Below are 17,953 nucleotides of genomic sequence, written 5' to 3'. Positions count from 1 at the left end.
ATCCTCAGGTTAGGTGGGGCAGGTGGGGCAGAATAATTTAACGGAACATATCTAGAACACATACAAATGTATATATCTCATAATAACATGCGTCTTTTTAGTTTTCATGAACACTATATAGACTTAACGTAACTTTTTAATGTTTTTGAAAGAAGCTTCCATGTTCAACAAGGCAGCATTTATTTGATCGAAAAATACAGTAAAACAGTAATATTGTGAAGTATTAGTACAATTTAAAAGAATGTTTTCTATTTGAATATATTTTAAAACGTAATTTACTCCTGTGATGCAAAGCTGAATTTTCAGCATCATTACTCCAGTCTTCAATGTCACATGATCCTTCAGAAATATTCTAATACGTTGATTTGATGCTCAAGAGACATTTATTATCATTATCAATGTTGAAAACAGTGGAAACAGTGATATATTTCTTTTTTCAGGATTTTTGATGAATAGAAAGTTCAAAAGAACAGCATTTATTTGAAATAGAAATATTTTGCAACATTATAAATGTCTTTACTTTCACTTTTGATCAAGTTATTGCATTCTCGTCGAATAAAAGATAGTAGTAAAAATTTAAAGTCTGTAGAAATTTCTTTCAAAAAAAATTCTTACTAACCCCCATCCTTTGAACCGTAGTGTACACCAAACACTCAAGCTATAACTTGTGTTATTCTTAAAGTTAATATGAAATGGCATCCACATTATAAATACATTATATGTGGTGTAATTCCAAATTAAACATGATATTCAATTAAAAAAAAAGTAGATTTGATTTTATCCATTGAGAAATGATGGATTAAAGTAATAGTTCACCCAAAAATGAAAATTATCCGATAATTTACTCACCCTCAAGCCATCCTAGGTGTATATGACTTTCTTCTTTCAGGCGAACACAATCAGAGTTATATTAAATAATATCCTGACTCTTCCAAGCTTTGTAATGCATTGAATAGAATTTTTGAAGCTCCAAAAAGCACATCCATCCATCATAAAAGTAATCCATACGACTCCAGTGGGTTAATAAAGGCCTTCTGATTGTTTTTTTGTAAGAAAAATATCCATATTTAAAACTTTATAAACTATAATCACTGGCTTTTAGCAACGGCCGTATGCGTGTTCATTAGAGAGACGAGTTTTGGCAGAAGGGTGACCTCTGACCCGACGTGGGATGTAGGACATAGCTCTTCTTCTCTTATATCAAAATCCTCTGACATTTTTATTTAAAAATGTCTCTTTTTAGACTTCTAATTCTTGACCGGTGTTTTGTTTTGCTCTATCTTTTTGCGTTTCCGCGTTTGCCAATTTTTATTTTTTTATTTTTGGGTGAACTATTCCTTTGTGCCATTGGGCCCCAAGTTATGGCACTTTGAAAAAAGATTACATAAACTTTTTTTTTGTGAGGGGGATAATAAAGAATCATGCACCATAAGGCCAAAATTATATATTTAGAAAGAATAGGAGTATAGGTAGTGCAGGATCAATTTTGAAGATTTTTTTAAGATTAATTCATAAACTTTTATAAATAATTAATTCTTATCAGATTACAATTGCTAACTACTCTTTGACTAAAGCCTTTAGTGAGTCACAGCAATAAAGATTTACTCTGCTGTATTGAAAGGCCTAACCAGGCAGAACCCAGATTGAGTAAACCCTGTAAAAGGTTATTGAGCCAGACATATCAATACATTATCTCCTTCTTGCAAACGCATTTATTGCAAGTGCTTTTAAGTATATATAGCAAGACGCTACATTAATGGAAGATAAAAACATACAATTTACAGTCTGATTATGAGTAATAGGGACACATTTGCAACTAAATTCTCTTTCTCTGTATGTCTCATAATGCCCTTGATCAATATCTAGTCAAAACAACTTCACAAGTCATTATCTTTGTCTAATCTAAATCAAGCAAGACCATTACTTAATTTTTTTAAGTCTTATCCTTACCACCATCATCATCTCAAGCACCCTGTACCACCATAACATCCATGATCTCCACTCACTTTTCTCCTGAAGCTAGAATTACACACGCTGCTCTTTTGCTCCACTCTCCCTAAATCATGTAATAGACTGTCAAATACTCATATATCAGCCAGTCATCCTGTCTGCTCCTCGGCCACCCCCGACGGGCTCACCTTTATGCTGATGATGGAGATGGCACAGGTTTGTGGGGTGGGTGGGGGGGGGGTGGTTTGGCAGAGGTGGGCGAAGTACAGAAAGAAAGAAAGGGAGATAGAGCATCTCCATCAGGCTGCCAGCCAGAGCCAGTGATTAATTCCAGCAGATGCCTGGTATTTGCCTCTGAACGTGGGGGTGTGAAGCGCTCTCTCTCTCTTTCTCTTTCTCTTTCTCTCTCTCTATCTCTCTCTCTCTCTGTACCCAGGCTAGCTGGCAGATCTTAATGAAATATTAACCAGCAGGAGATAGACCGAGCGAGCGAGGACAGACACAGGCGTGGGCTTCGGCGTAGGTGCGGGGAGAACCGGCCTTTCATAACAAGGAAAAGGAGAAACCCCCTCCACATGAGCATATATATATATATACACACACAAGGCAATAACACATCAGGTTATACAAGCTACCCAGGCTGTCCTGGATGTCCCACATCTTCCACCCCCATTCCCTGGTAAGGGAACACCCTCCCACTACTCTTGTTAAACTTATAAGTGAGTCACCAACTGCCACCCCGTTTCCTCATCTGAGGTTCTAGTTATATAAAGATGTTGATCATTAGAAGGATGACATTCGCCTGCATCTCTCTTCGAGACACTTGTGCAATTACATCAAAATCTATTAGTTTTCTATTTGTGATTTTTTTAAAAATATTTTGTTGTATTCAAGTTTATGGCGAGCCCGGTCATCAAACAAAATTTTAGGAGATTCAATGCTTTACTACAGTTTGTACCAAGGTCAAAATAAAAACTAAATGTAGTGGAGGTTCTGTCTTTGTAATCTTTCATCGTAGGCTAACGTAATAACCTGCTGCACCTGTGAAACAACTTTTCTTTTTGACTGACGTCAGAAATAAACAGAATAAACTGCTTTTGTTTGAAAACAGCTCTTAAATAAATAGCATAGGCCTACACTGACTGCCTGTTCACTAATCTTATGTCCATCATTTCATTTTAGTTTAGCCTATAAAAAGTTGTGTTATTTGCGAAGTCATAAACAGTTTTGCGACAGGTAAAACTCTGATTGTTATCCATTATATGATTGATGAAGGTAGCCCACTTAACAGGTCTATGCTGTACTGTATAAAGCTCTATTTTTGTGTAGTTTGTGTAATTTTAGACAACAGTACGTTCTTCCGTTCCTCACAGCCTCGTTTTCGTTCGCGTTAAATTAAAATGGCGTCTGCTCTGACTAAGTCTATTGAGTCAGCAAAGTGACATCGATCTCCCTGCCAAAGCCATGGCGCACTCCTTGCTCTTCTCCTCAATTTACAGAGCATCAGTACACCACCGGCGTCCGGAGAGCATGCTGCAGCGCTTATTTGCATGGGTGTCGGGAGTTGAGTGACAGAGAGGATCCCTGTGTATCGAGTCCGGGACATCCCCCAATTAAACAGATCTCCTCTCTCCTCTGTCAGCACCCGCCATCCATCAGTGCCAACGCGCTGGCCGTGCACTGAATAGCCAAGTGTCATTTCCTCATCAAAACAAGCAATTAGGTTTAATTCTAACTCTGAATATAAAACTAGAGATTTTATATATAAGAATATATACTTAATTGAGTATCACCATAACAGATATTAGATATTTAATACGTCATGCTAAAAACATACTTGTGTTTGGTCACTTTTCAGCTGTTATGATAGATCAGCAGTGTAACACCAGCAGTCTTACACTGGTTTAAATGATAGATAGATAGATAGATAGATAGATAGATAGATAGATAGATAGATAGATAGATAGATAGATAGATAGATAGATAGAGATGTTTATTGAAACATATTCATCATATTAAAACGACTTATAATAATAGTTCTGCAGCAGTATCTAAATTTTACACATTAACGAGTTACAGAAAACTAAACAGAAAGCAAGGCTGCTCGTTTTTGTGTCTGTGGAAAACTGCGTTGTATTGCACGTAGGAACAGGCTATATTCAGTTCGTAATGAGATCAGTTCGTCGGAGTAAATAAGCCGTTCTTGCATGTGTATTTGTTTTCTAGTGATTAGAAACAGCGCAGCTATCGAAAAGGCGAGCTTTATATCGAATTAAAGTGCCTGTGCTAATGTTGAAATATCGTAATATTTATGTGCATTTGTTCACTGAAAGCGCACTGTTGTTTAAGTATTGAGGAAAAAGTTCTTTCTCATAAATCTTGGAACGGGCGAGGCAGCATAGTGCTGACATTAGTTATTGTGCGGAGCGCTGGACTTCAATTGCACCCAAGCCTCCCTTTCACTGCCAAGCGCCGATCAGCGCTACATCAGGAAACTCCAAATAAGGGCATGGAAGTGGAAACCCACCGGAATCAAGCCTTATGTAGTCACGACCTTATATGGCATGGCGGAGCGGGATCTTCCGGCCAGGGCTCTGCTACAGCGCAGACGGGAAACCCGAACATTTAGCGAGACTTTTGAGTAGAAAATGTAGACGTGCGCTTCTCTTTCTCGCAGCGAAATACTGTGCTTACCAAGCATTGATTTGCTGTGGAGGAGGAACGGGCATCTCCCCTCCATTTAATGCACAGACTTAATGTTTAAGCTCCCCAATCTGCTTTTTTCCTCTAGGCAAACGTCATGTGTCCTCCACTGCAGTGCCTAAATATGGGCTTCCTCCAGTCCAAATATGGACATCTACGTCACGGCAAGAGGGTATATAAAGGAGTAGGGATCCTCTGAGCTGAGAAAGAGCCTAGAGAGCCCAAGCGATTCAGCACTAGTGCAGACAGCTGATCGGCAACACGTTGCGAGATATATATATATATAACCAAATACATTTTGACACATTAAATAAATGTGACAAGTCAACTCAAAACAACAACAGAAACAACAGCGACCTAATTTGCTGAAAAAGTGAAAATTTGAAGTAGGGAATGATCAGAAGGGACATTCTGAATCTCAATTATTTTATCTGAGACATAGTGGATTTGTTCTGCATCTTTGGACAAACAAAAAGGAGAAGAGGGAAGACAAACAAGAGGACAAACTGTCAGAGTGAGGAGATCAACCAGAAAGAAGGAGAGTCAGACATCGCAGCATCTTCACATTTGTCGTCCCAGAGGGGTTAGCTGCTGATCTCTCCAGCACACTTCTCTCCTCTCCGAGCACACTCCAGAGAGATGGCTGCAGCCAAGACAGAGATGCTCCTGCCTGCTCTGCAGATCTCCGACCCCCTGAGCTTCCCTCACTCCCCCATGGATAACTACCCCAAGCTGGAGGAGATGATCATGCTGAACTCTGCAGGGACCCCCTTCCTCAATGCCACAGCACCTGAAGGAACAGGATTTGGCTCTGGGGAGCCCGGGGAGCAGTTTGATCACCTTGCTGGAGGTAAGCGCTAAATCCCTCTTGATTAAATTGCATGCTTGTTTCAGATAGAGAATTGCTTGCTTGTGCAAAAATGCATTTGTTTGAATAGTTAATAAATGTGTCTTCATGTTTTATCTGGCTTTGTTTAAATTGAAAGTTATACGTTTAAGAGTTATAAAATAATATGTAAAGTTTAAATTAAAATTTTAACAAAAGCTAGCAGTAATTATAGAGTGGTCACAGTAAAATCAGTTGAATGAATGAGGTATTTACAATTTGCAGAACAGTTTAATTTTAAACCCAGTTTATGAATCACTGAAAGTGCAGATTGAATAAATATAACCTGTGTGCGAGGGGAAGAGAGATCAGGATGACATTAATGAGAAAAAGAGCATTGACTCTGAGAGAAGCGCACATGCAGATGCTTTAGCTTGCGCTGGCTCTTGTCTCCGAGGGAGATCGGCAAATGTGTGTGTGTGTGTTTTGGTTGGGGGGGGTGGTGGTAGTCCTGCACTCCATCAGCACCTGCTGCTCTGTCTGAGATTGTGGGAAAACACAGTTTCGACAGCCAGCAGGACCCCCCAACTAAACCTCTGGGATCATTTATGTGCACTCAAATTAGCTCAAGACAGTTTGGAGTTAATTAGCAGTGCTATGGTTTTTAATCCACTCTCTCTCTGTTTTGTGGTTGCTTTTGCAGATACGCTTTCAGAAATTGCCATCGAGAAATCTATGGCAGATCAGACCTACTCCACCCAGCGACTGCCCCCCATCTCTTACACGGGCCGTTTCACCCTCGAACCCGCCACCAACTGCAGTAACAGTCTGTGGGCTGAGCCACTGTTCAGCCTGGTCAGTGGGCTGGTGGGCATCAATCCACCCCCCACCTCCATTCCATCCTCGACCTCTCAGGCAACTCTCCCCTCTTCCTCTTCTTCGTCTTCCATCCCCTCTTCCTCTTCATCATCCACATCCAGTGCCAGCCTGAGCTGCTCCGTCCACCAGAGCGAGCCAAACCCCATCTACTCAGCGGCTCCCACCTACACCAACTCCAGCCCAGACATCTTCCCTGAGCCTGGCACAAACTTCTCCACCTCAGTGGGCACCTCGCTGCAGTACTCATCGACATACCCCAACAGCAAGGCCTGTAGCACCAGCTTCCCTGTGCCAATGATCCCAGACTACCTGTTTCCCCAACAGCAGAGTGAGATCAGTTTGGTGGCCCAAGACCAGAAACCCTTCCAGACACAAGCTGGACAACAGCCCTCCCTGACGCCGCTGTCCACCATCAAAGCCTTTGCCACCCAGACCGGTTCTCAGGACCTGAAAAGTGTCTACCAGTCTCAGCTCATCAAGCCTAGTCGCATGCGCAAGTACCCTAACCGGCCAAGCAAGACACCTCCACACGAGCGCCCCTACGCATGCCCCGTGGAGACCTGTGACCGCCGCTTCTCGCGCTCAGACGAGCTGACACGCCACATCCGCATCCACACCGGCCAGAAGCCCTTCCAGTGCCGGATCTGCATGCGCAACTTCAGCCGCAGCGACCACCTGACGACCCATATCCGCACACACACTGGCGAGAAGCCCTTCGCCTGCGAGATCTGCGGCCGCAAGTTCGCCCGCAGCGACGAGCGCAAGCGCCACACTAAGATCCACCTGCGGCAGAAGGACAAGAAGGCGGAGAAAGGCGGCGTTACAGTGCAGAGCTCAATTGCCAACGTATCCATCTCAGCTTCCTCGCCAGTGTCTAGCTACCCCTCTCCCATCACTTCGTACCCCTCTCCGGTCTCCTCCTTCCCATCCCCAGTGAATTCCTGCTACTCCTCACCGGTCCACACCTCCTACCCCTCCCCTTCCATCGCAACCACTTACCCCTCGGCGACCAGCACCTTCCAGACGCAGGTGGCCAACACCTTCCCTACCTCAGTGGCCAGCAACATCTACAGTTCTCCTGTCACCACCCCACTGCCTGACATGCAGGCCACGCTTTCCCCTCGGACAGCCGACATCTGCTGAGACTTTTATCACCCACCCCAGACCTCCAGGCTCTCCCTTGACTCAAAGGAACAGAAAGCATCAGTGACTTCTAAGTCCCCTCTGCAAAAAGCACTTTTCTGCCCATGCTCCCAACATGGCTCAGTTACAAAAAAGTCAAGGACTCAGCAAAGACTTTTGAAAACAAAAGGGATTTTTGTGTCGTTCTCTCCCTTCGAATCCTATCCTTTCAAACGAGGCATATGAGACTTTCAAATGACAAACAAAAGCAACAGGCTTCGGCAAGTTTTCCCTCAGACTGTGCGTGCACAGACGTACTTGCAACGCAGAATGGCTAAAGGACGTTATTGGTGTAATCGAAGCCTGTGGGCTTCAGGCTCAGAAGCTTGACTCGACAGGTGTACAGTTACAAAAGACATTTGAATAATATACATAAGCTACAGTATATTGTACATGTGCCATGTTTCCTTTTTGTTTTTACTTTTTAGTACCATTGTTGTGACAATTGATTTGAATATTTGCATTGTATTATTCTTGAGCAGGGCCATATTTTATAAGATACATTCTGTATTAAGTAGTAAAATGCTGTGATGAGTTCTTGACTTTGTTTGACTAGAAGCACTTAAGTATTCTGACGCATGTGGAAGAGTGATGTTAGTTTCTCTTATTTTGTAAATATCATCCACTGGTACTATATTTCTCTTTCTCAAATGTGACAACAAAAACCTGTTAAATGGAGGGGAAAACATCAGAAAAGAATCAACCACAAATCTTCAATTTTTTTGGTGCCTTTTGTGAAGCCTTGCAGATGTTTTGACAGATATCAGCGTGTGGATGCATTGCATCTAGCCTTAAGGTGTAAGGGATTTTGTTTTCTTGTTGCTTTTTTTCTATATTCAGAAAGTCATTTCAAGGAAAGAAGGGAAAGGATACGAGGGCACTGCATTTCTTTGGGATGTAAGCAAAAAAGAAAACTATAAACTATATTTTTGTAACGGAAATGTACATATCTACATCTTGAGGAGTTGGAATGCTGTAGTTACCTACTGAGTAGGCATGGGATTTTTTGTATGTTATTTACATGCGGTCCATTATTTTGTTGTTATTTTTATTTTGTATTTGTGTTTGTTCGAAAAAGTGACTGTTTATGGCTTCTAAACACATTGAATGCGCTTAACTGCCAATGGGATATTTGGTGTACAAGATATCCTTCAAGAACAGAACTATAAATAAAACATAAATATATAAATATATACGTTGAATCTCTGTCTTGCTTTTCATCGCTTAGCAACAGGTCTCAATGAATTTTGCTTTATAGAGTGAACACACACACACACACCACTGCATATTAAAAAACAATTTACTGTAATACAGTATGTCATTAAAAGCCATTAGTTCATGGTCTCAAGTTACAAAATGTAAATTATTAACAGATTTTCTCATGCACTGACAGCATAAATTCATAATAAAATGCTGTGATTAAAATGACAGAATAGCTAATTGCAATGAATAATTTCAGTACCTCAGATTAATAATTATATATATATATATATATATATGCTTAGCTTTGAAAGCATACAAGCTTTCATTAGAAGTCACGCCTTTCATAAGAAAAAAAAATCAAAACCGCAATATAACCTAGAGCAAAGAAAAGAAAAGAAAAAAAAGAGAACAAAATTAATAAATAAAAACTTGACATCAAAAATATATGTACTGATGCGTTCTTTTGTTCAGAAGTTCGGCAAACTGAGAAGCCAATCATGGAGTTGATATGGCAGATCAGATTGTCTCACTTTATTACTTATCAAAAGAGCTCCTGGGCGTCATGAGAATATGTTATCAAAAGACAGCATGTACGAATGTGACTGGATGCGCTTGGGGCTTAATTATACATAGATAGCAATCTTGTAAAATCAGTCGACACTAATAAGACGCCCTTGTAATGGGCTTCCGTGTCTATTGAGTTTGTCAGGGGGAAAAAAAGTCTCAGTATCGAAGTCGCTTTTAAGAGTAAGGCAGCTTTTGCTCTATTGTATGTTTTACCTTCCTACATGAGTGCCTTTGTAAAAGAAAAATAATAATCTGCTCATACTAATTTCTCTGCCACCAAAAAGATCAAATGAAAAAACTCTCTTTCTTTGCATCCTGGAATCCGAACGCACTTTGTTTGCTCGTTACAGCTCGGTTAAACTGTCTTGTCAAGCAAGATAAAAGTTAAACAGATTTAATGTGACAGAGGTTGTGGGTGTATACGTAAATGTGTAGCATGTCTATACATTTCTTTCCTCATTTATCATAGTGAAAAGCCAAAGACCATAAAGGCTGACTATCTTACTAACATAACATAACCATATGTGTGAACAGATGAGAAAGAAATTAAATGTTTGTTTTTTCTTTTTCATCAGATGCTACAACGCCACATTGATAGCCAGGCCAATTGAAGCTCAATATGTTAAAAATCTCAGACTTTTAGGGTGTGTCAGCAGCTCTGGGATGGAAAAATTGGCTTGTGTTTATGTAGGGGGACTTTCCCAAACTATGAGGCAATATCAGCCCAAAAGATGAAGCCACAAAACAGCACCAGATTCGAACACATCTAAAAGAGGGATAACAACCGTGAGACAGAGCGAGTCGAAGCGAAAGAACAACACAAAGGAAAGTAATTAGGGTAATTGGTCTCATAATCCCAAATTGACTCTCTACAAATGTCTTCAGTGAGACAGACGTTGCCTGAATCAGATGTCAATGAACCACAATGAAGGAAAAGCTGTTCGTTTGTTTATTATACACACCTATTATTTTACAGAGTTACTTTAATGGACATTCGTACAGAGTCTCCTGAGAAAAAAAAAAAACCCCTCCCCCGCTAAAAAGACCGGTTTAGACCAGGATGAATTTCTATGCTGGTTCAGTATGTATTTTGTGAAAGCATCGTTAGGCAGCTATAGTCGCAAGTTCTATCGTTACCAACATAGTTAAATGATTTGCTGTTTCCCGAAACCATAGTTTCAGTGAACATTCGCAGAAATGCAAAGTTGTGTGGTCAGAGATACGGCTTTTGACTTGTGGTTAGAAGCTAGTTTCTACTTAGTATTTCATGTGGACTTAAAAGTTTAGTTCACTCAGAAATGAAAATTCTGTCATTAATTACTCACCCTCATGTCATTCTAAACCTGCAAGACCTTCGTTCATCTTCGGAACACAAATTAAGATATTTTGATGAAATCCGAGAGCTCTTTGACTCCTTAATAGACAGCAATTTAAATACCACTGTCAAGGTCCAGAAAGGTATTAAAGACATCATTAAAATAGTCAGCTTGACTACAGTGATTCAACCTTATTTTTTATGAAGTGACAAAAATACTTTTTGTGCACAAAAACAAAATAAAAATCTCTTCTCTTCCCTGTCATTCTCCTTACGCAGTTGACGCAGTAAGCACAGTGCAGGCTTCCGTGTTTATGTGCGAATGGCGGCTCAGTAATTAAATTGCTGTCTATTTAGGAGTCAGAGAGCTCTGGATTTCATCAAAATGTCTTAATTTATGTTGAACGAAGGTCTTACAGGTTTGGAACGACATGAGGGTGAGTAATTGATGACAGAATTTTAATTTTTGGGTGAACTAACCCACATATCATGAGCAAAATCCACAAGCTAACAAGCAGTAAAATTTACAATATTACTGCTCTGAATTTTAATCTGACATTTATTCTGATCCTGAATTGATTAATTCACAGAAGCTACTACTCCACCACCTGCATGATACAACAGCCCTATATTGTTGAACAATGGATACGGTTTTGAGAAACAGTCATGACTATCTAGTTAATTTCTCCAACAATGCATCATACTATGGTAGTTATGGCAAGTTACGTCATTGTACAGGAAACACACCCTTGTTGTAATGCTGGTGGACTAAAAAAAAATGCTGTTCAACCATAATCTTTCCGGTTGACCAAAGATATCTTGCTGGTTTCAAAAATGCAAAAATTCTAGATTCAAAAATGGTGCGTCAACATCACTGAAGCCAAAATATATTTGGTTCTCACCTGTGTAATTACTGAACTTGACGTGAAAAATTTCTTCTCGTGGAATGACGTGAATACATAATCATGTTTACTTTTGCATAAACTATGCTTCCAAGCTAGCTAAAATTAAAGACCTATGTTTTACACAGCTTCATTCCAGTATTATTTTGCTAGGCTTACCTCTATCTATTTCTTCACTATGACTAACTCAAAGCCAGAGCACTCACATGTCGATCTGCTCTGAAGCATCTGTGATAACAAACCCCTATCCCCACATCCATGGTCATTTCAGAACGGTGTGAGTTTCACATTCAACAGGCATCACACAGAGCTACGCTAGTCAAGCGCTAGCAGCATATGAAGACTCCGTAGGGGAGCGGGAATTCAAAGCGCTGTCCCACAACAAGTTTAAAGTCGACTTTGTGACAATGTGCCCCTCGCACCCAACTTTAGAGCAGAAACGAGCTCTTTCAAGAGCGCTGGATGTGTTGATAATGTTTTCCCTTTGCTGGCTTTCGTAGCGACTTAGTTGCTTTTGCTTATATCAAAGTCGACTGGCTGACACGGAGGCCTCGCTCAGTTTTGGAGAAAGCGAGAATGACAGCCATGGAGACAGAAGAAGCAAGATGATGCATCGCTCTTTTCCCCACTCGTCGACTCACAATAAAGCCACCTCACCAATTCTCCCATGAGCCTCCACTTCAAGGCCTCTGCCTGTTAAAATAAGTGTTTGTTCTCTTATTCTTTTTGGACCTTTTTTAGGGGGGGTGTGGGGAGGGGAAAAAAATGAAAAAATGAGAAAAAAAAAATGAAAAGGATCTAGCGCTCATTCTCATTGTCTATCCCTCTATCCTTGCGCCCTGTTAAATGGCATATGCTAATTAGCTCCATCCATTTCTGATGCAAGGTCCGTATGCAACTCTTTCCCTCTCTCGTTCTTTTTCTCTCTGTCGTTTTCTCCCTTTCATCCAACTACAAATGCTTTCTTATTGCATCTTTGCCCTCAGGCCTTTTAAGATCCCTTTTTGAAATATGCCGTTTGATAAGCACATCATTGGCTAAGTCCCCACAGTGATTAGGGCTTGACTTTAATGTGTTGGCGACAGAGAGAAAGAGAGAGAGAGAGAAAGAGAGAATTGAGAGAATTGATGATGTTGAGGCACAGGGCTTTGCACTTCAACTCTCAAATCTGCTCACCTCTTCATAGATGAAATGCAGGAGGATACTCTTTCACCCCTTAGATCGTCTCTCACGCCTCTGTGTAACAGCAGTGTTATTAAAATGATTAGGTTTTCTGATTATTTTAGGTATTTTATGGAAATTATTTCCAGGGAGTACAGCGTTTAAGAACTGGTGATTAAACTAGATTTTTACATTGTCTGTAGAATATGTAAGTGGTGCTTGGCAGTGGCAGTGCCATGATGTTCTGTCCTGTTACAGTTACAGTTGCTAGGGTGTCTGGGTAGTTGCTAGGTGGTTACTTGGGTGTTCTGGGAGTTTACTATGCCATTGCTAAGGTTTTCTGAGTTGTTGTAAGCATGTTGCTATAAAGTTGCTAGAGTGTTCTGAATGGTTAATGGTGTTCTGGGTGACTGGCAGAGTGTTGCTGAGTGGTTACTATAGAGTGGATTAGTGCCCGCCCTCTTTTTCAGCCGCATTGGTTCTGGAAGTATTTTTTCCATTCATTTCTCCCATAGGGATTTCAAAAAAGTCTTTGAAGCACTATAAGCCAATTCAGCCAGGTACGAGATGAATCATAACATTACAAACTTTGATTTGAAGCAGAAAATGATTTGAAAATCGGACAAAAATACAAAGGTACAAGACTGTGTACGGCTTTAGTGAGGGAAAGAACTACAATCCCGTGATTCATTGTGAACAGCATAATCTAATTAAAAACAATGGAGAAATATAAAACTAATCATTTAAAAATGTTGAGTTTATATATATATATTTAAACAATATATTTTAAGTTTATTTCAAAATATGAGAGTGTATAGAGGTCGACTGGATTACATTCGCAGTGCTTCATGGGAGTGGGTGGAGCTAAAGAGCTCTTTTGACGCATTTTGCTAGTTTCAACCCTCTGATTGGTGGAATTTTCTGCAAAGCATTATGGGTAATGTAGTTTTTCACCATAAATTCCACTGTTAAAACTAAATTGAAATACTGTGGGCTTCCGGCTTCAACAGAAGCAAATACTATCCATTAAGTTCGTAGCTCACAGTAAGGCTTGTCTTTAAAGGTTTATAAGTTATCATTAAAAATCAATTTCTCTATGGAGAAAATGAATGGAGTTTTTACTTCTGGAACCCAGCTACTGCACTCCATACTGTCTGAGTGGTTGCAAGCATGTTGCATAACAGTTGCTATGGTGTTATACGGGATCACTAGGGTGTTTGGTTGCTAAGAGGCTCTGGGTGGTTGCAAGTACATTGCTAGTTGCTATAGGGTGTTCTGGATGGTTGCTATGCCATTTCTATGGTGTTCTCTGTGATTTTCAGGGCATTGCTAGTTGGTTGCTAGGAGTTGGGTCCCTCCTTCAATGTAAATCTGTCAGCTTTTTCCAGTTTAATTGCTGACCAGGTAAAAAATATAAATTTGCTTGCTTTCAAGACTCAAACCACACAGTTTGAGGTATGATTCATGTAATATAAAGGATGTAAGTGATGCGTGCATTATAGAGCTGCTCGATTAATCATTAAAAGATCGTGATTTTGATTCAAACACCCACGCAATCTCATTCCAAAATAACGATTCGCTGTGTCTATTAAACCTTTGACAAAAACACACCGGTACATTCAAATCAGCGTTTGCGCTGCCGCTGAGCCAGAGAGACCAGTTATAATGTATAAAACGGTGAAACAGTCTTTTCAACCACGCACGTAGTATTGTTATTTCTGTCACAAATATATTTATATTATCACAGAAGTACTGGGATAAAAGTTTATAATTCGGATAAAAACACTGATGTCTACATCAGAAGCGTTCAAAATAGAATAGGCCTAAATCACCTTTTGAAAGTAACTTGGCACTTCAAATAACGATTGTATCGATTACATGTTTATGCCACCAGGTGGCTGTTAAAAAAATGTACTTGTCATTGAATCATTCATTCAAGAGATTCATTTAGGGTACGGTTACACGACAACGATATGCTTAAAACGGAGAAGTTTTTCCTTTGAGTTTTCCGTGTACAGATGACACCATTTTCAAAACGACCCCCATTCATACGAATCCGTGAAAATGACTAAAAATGCTGTATTCTGCTGGCAGGCCATTTGATGGCGATGAAACACTATAGACTGAACAAGTAATGCACATGTGCATGACGTCATCGTTTTCACAGATTCGCATATTTGTTGTTTACACGGAGACCGTTTTCAAAAACTTGCACTTTGAAACTCGTTTTCAAAAGTTTGCGTTTTCAGGCCACCAAAACGCCATTGTCATGTAAATGAACGGCCAAAACACATAAAAAGTTTTCCATTTTTAGTTGAAAACAGTGTTGTGTAAACGGCCCCTCAAAAATGCTAATTCATCCAGTAATGAAACAAGTGAAGCATTTATGAGTGAGTCATTGAATCATTCACCAAACCCAAGGTTTTTTTATTAAACATTTTAAATAGACTGTTAACATTTTATGTGTTAACAATCTATACAGCAATTAACATTTTGTCAGAACCTCTAATAATTTTTTTTAGTTGTCTGTTCAGAATGACCGTGGGAGAATCGTGATCACTGTTTGAAACAAAAAAATCATAATCCATAATCGTGCAGCTCTAGTGCGTTATCAGCATCACTTTTATAAATAGGCAGCATTAAGATATATACTTGTGTTATATATCAGTGGGGTTGTCACTGACTTTCTTTTTTTATTGTCCATTGTTAAGCACTGATATAATTCTTTCCCAAATAACATACCTCCTAAAATCTTCCAACTGACCTGTTTAAAAACCACCTGTTTAAAAACTTGATTGCAATCATCAGATAGGTCACTGTTTGCATCAAAAGCACTGAAACACACAAATTTCAAAACCCAAAAGTATACACCTGCTCTGTGACTCATCAATAATGCACATCCTATCTGCCAATGGACCATGTGCTGTTCCCTGAAACACTCACAACAGTTTCACTATGAGCTGTCCACACTGGACATGACTAATACAAAGCAAAAAGTCATTTTCCTCCTGCAGGGTTTGTATTAAAAAGCAAAGCTATCCATCTGTTATATAAAGGTGCTCCACACAGGGCAACGTTTTGGGGCACTAATGTAGTTTTGGGAAACAGGCATCAACTTCAGCAGGAACATTATTACTCAAGTTTATTACTCTCTGCCCCACCCTGACTCCCATTTCTAGACATGCTGCTTGGTGGTATGGACAAAAAGTTGTTTGTACATTAAGCAGTTTGAGAAAAAAAATTCTATTTAAAAAACTACATGGATACTGATCTTGTATGAGCTTCTGCAATAATTCATTCTGCTGCTCATTGTCAGAACAGATCATTCTTCTTACAAGCAAACATTCATGAAACATGTGCCTCAACTTGCACTTGTGCAATTTATTGCAAGCTGCTTTAGTAGGAAAGCATATGCTAGACACTTAAATGTAAATGTTTTAATTGTTTACACATATTAAGCAAATCAGATGGGACGTGATGCGCTCTAAGGCCACTATATGTCAAATTAACAGAGAACTGAGCTGTGCAGATGTGAAATCGCATCTGTGATCGTGATCGCAAGCTCTGGGAAACTGCAGTAGCCAGCAGTGACATCATTCAATCTGCTGCACAGGAGGAGCATCAGTCTGGACGCCTCACACATCTGCTAGAGACGCAGGGGAAGATCCGGGAGTGAAAGGCTGTTTGTAGTGTCACGGCCCCTTTCCTGCAGAATCCTGTGAAAGAGTAGGAAGCATAAAAAAAGGCTTGCATATCGACCTAACAGAATTGTCATTACAAAATCTTCTTAAATATGAGCTGAAGCCGTGAATTCCTTGACTATATTTTGTCCTGCTGGTCTGGGCAGAATGTTCCGGCACTTTTCCGCATGTCCTGTGTCATTTACACTTGCTGCGTTCATGCCAGTGATGTCACTTCACTTCAGCCGTAACACACACCACCTGTCAATTACAGTGAGAGCAGCTTCTCGCCATGGTGCTGACACCTGCCCTGACGCACACAGATACACACCACGGCCAACTGTCCATCTGTGTTTCACTCCAAATAACCCTCACTAGATGACCAATACTCAGGCATTTCATTTAGATACTGATTTCAATGATTTATCATGCCATTCAAAAGCTAAAGTCATCACAGTCATGCTTACAGCTGTAATGGAAGTGTAAAGAAATGCATACACACATGAATGTTGGAATGTCACACACAAGTTTCTCATGGCCTGATCTGATCACATTTAACCATGACAACAGAGCGAGCCGTGGCATCACAAATCCATCACGCCTCTTGTTAGGTAACGCCATCATGTGTGTGTGAACTTTAGCTGTGATAAATAATGCAATAAGTGATATGAATGAAACATTCAGTTATGTAACTGAACAATGGCTTTATTCATGCTAAAGCCACTGACTAATGGCACATGCCACTAAGGATGATGACCACTTCATCAATGGATGCCAAATGAGGAAAGCTAATGTCAAAATGAGAAATACATTGCCATGTAATGAAACACATCTCTATCAGCTGTGATGTAAAACAGCCATTAAATGCATCATCATACATTATACAAAGACTTTATGTTATATGGTTTATATTGTGTGTGTGTGTGTGTGTGTGTGTGTGTGTGTGTGTGTGTGTGTGTGTGTGTGTGTGTGTGTGGTCCTGGTAAACCCTGCATTATGGGGACAAAATGTCCCCAGAAAGATGGCAATATCCAAAAATAGGTGGAGTTTGGGGGGGGCAGGTTATGTTAGTGTAGAATGAGTAAAGCTCATAAATGAAAAGTCCCCCTGTAGTCAATAATTTTATCCCTTAAAACTCATCTTTGATCACCAAAAAATTTCTTCATGCCTTAAACTAGCTTGAATGTAACTCTACACCCTTGCCTCATTTAATATCAACCAATGAATATGCAAATTAGCACCACCTCCACTCGGTCAACTTACTGAGGTAAACGCTGCACAATGGTATCGCTCTTTACAACATCGGACACATAACGGTAATTAATGTGATTAGCCTTTTGCTTGGCTATGTTATCAAACAGCTAATAATGTGTTGCTAATGTTACACAAACCATGTTCCCATTCGCCATGTCAGAGTTACACAGCTGCCTTCTAACAATCAGTATCCTTTCAAACGGTTTAAGCAATTCAGAATGTCAGTGGAGAAAGGCATTTAGTTCATTATAACATCGCGTATAGCCTACATTATAGAGTACCTCAGAGGAAGTTAGCGGCGCACAGGTTCCCTCGATCGAAAGCCTATGCA

General features: G+C 40.1%; 1 protein-coding gene across 1 annotated transcript; it reads left to right on the top strand.

Moving 5' to 3' along the window:
• Window positions 1-4,845: 4,845 nt before the first annotated feature.
• egr1 (early growth response 1) lies at window positions 4,846-8,733 on the top strand. The gene is made up of 2 exons (XM_051859652.1): window positions 4,846-5,503; window positions 6,183-8,733. The coding sequence occupies exons 1-2, from the start codon at window positions 5,293-5,295 to the stop codon at window positions 7,499-7,501; spliced, it is 1,530 nt and encodes a 509-aa protein (XP_051715612.1). The 5' UTR covers window positions 4,846-5,292; the 3' UTR covers window positions 7,502-8,733.
• The last annotated feature ends 9,220 nt before the right edge of the window (window positions 8,734-17,953 follow it).

Source organism: Ctenopharyngodon idella, chromosome 14, assembly GCF_019924925.1.
Source record: "Ctenopharyngodon idella isolate HZGC_01 chromosome 14, HZGC01, whole genome shotgun sequence".
NCBI lineage: Eukaryota > Metazoa > Chordata > Actinopteri > Cypriniformes > Xenocyprididae > Ctenopharyngodon > Ctenopharyngodon idella.
The sequence above is the reverse complement of the archived record's forward strand: the minus strand, read 5'-3'. Positions and strand labels throughout refer to the sequence as shown.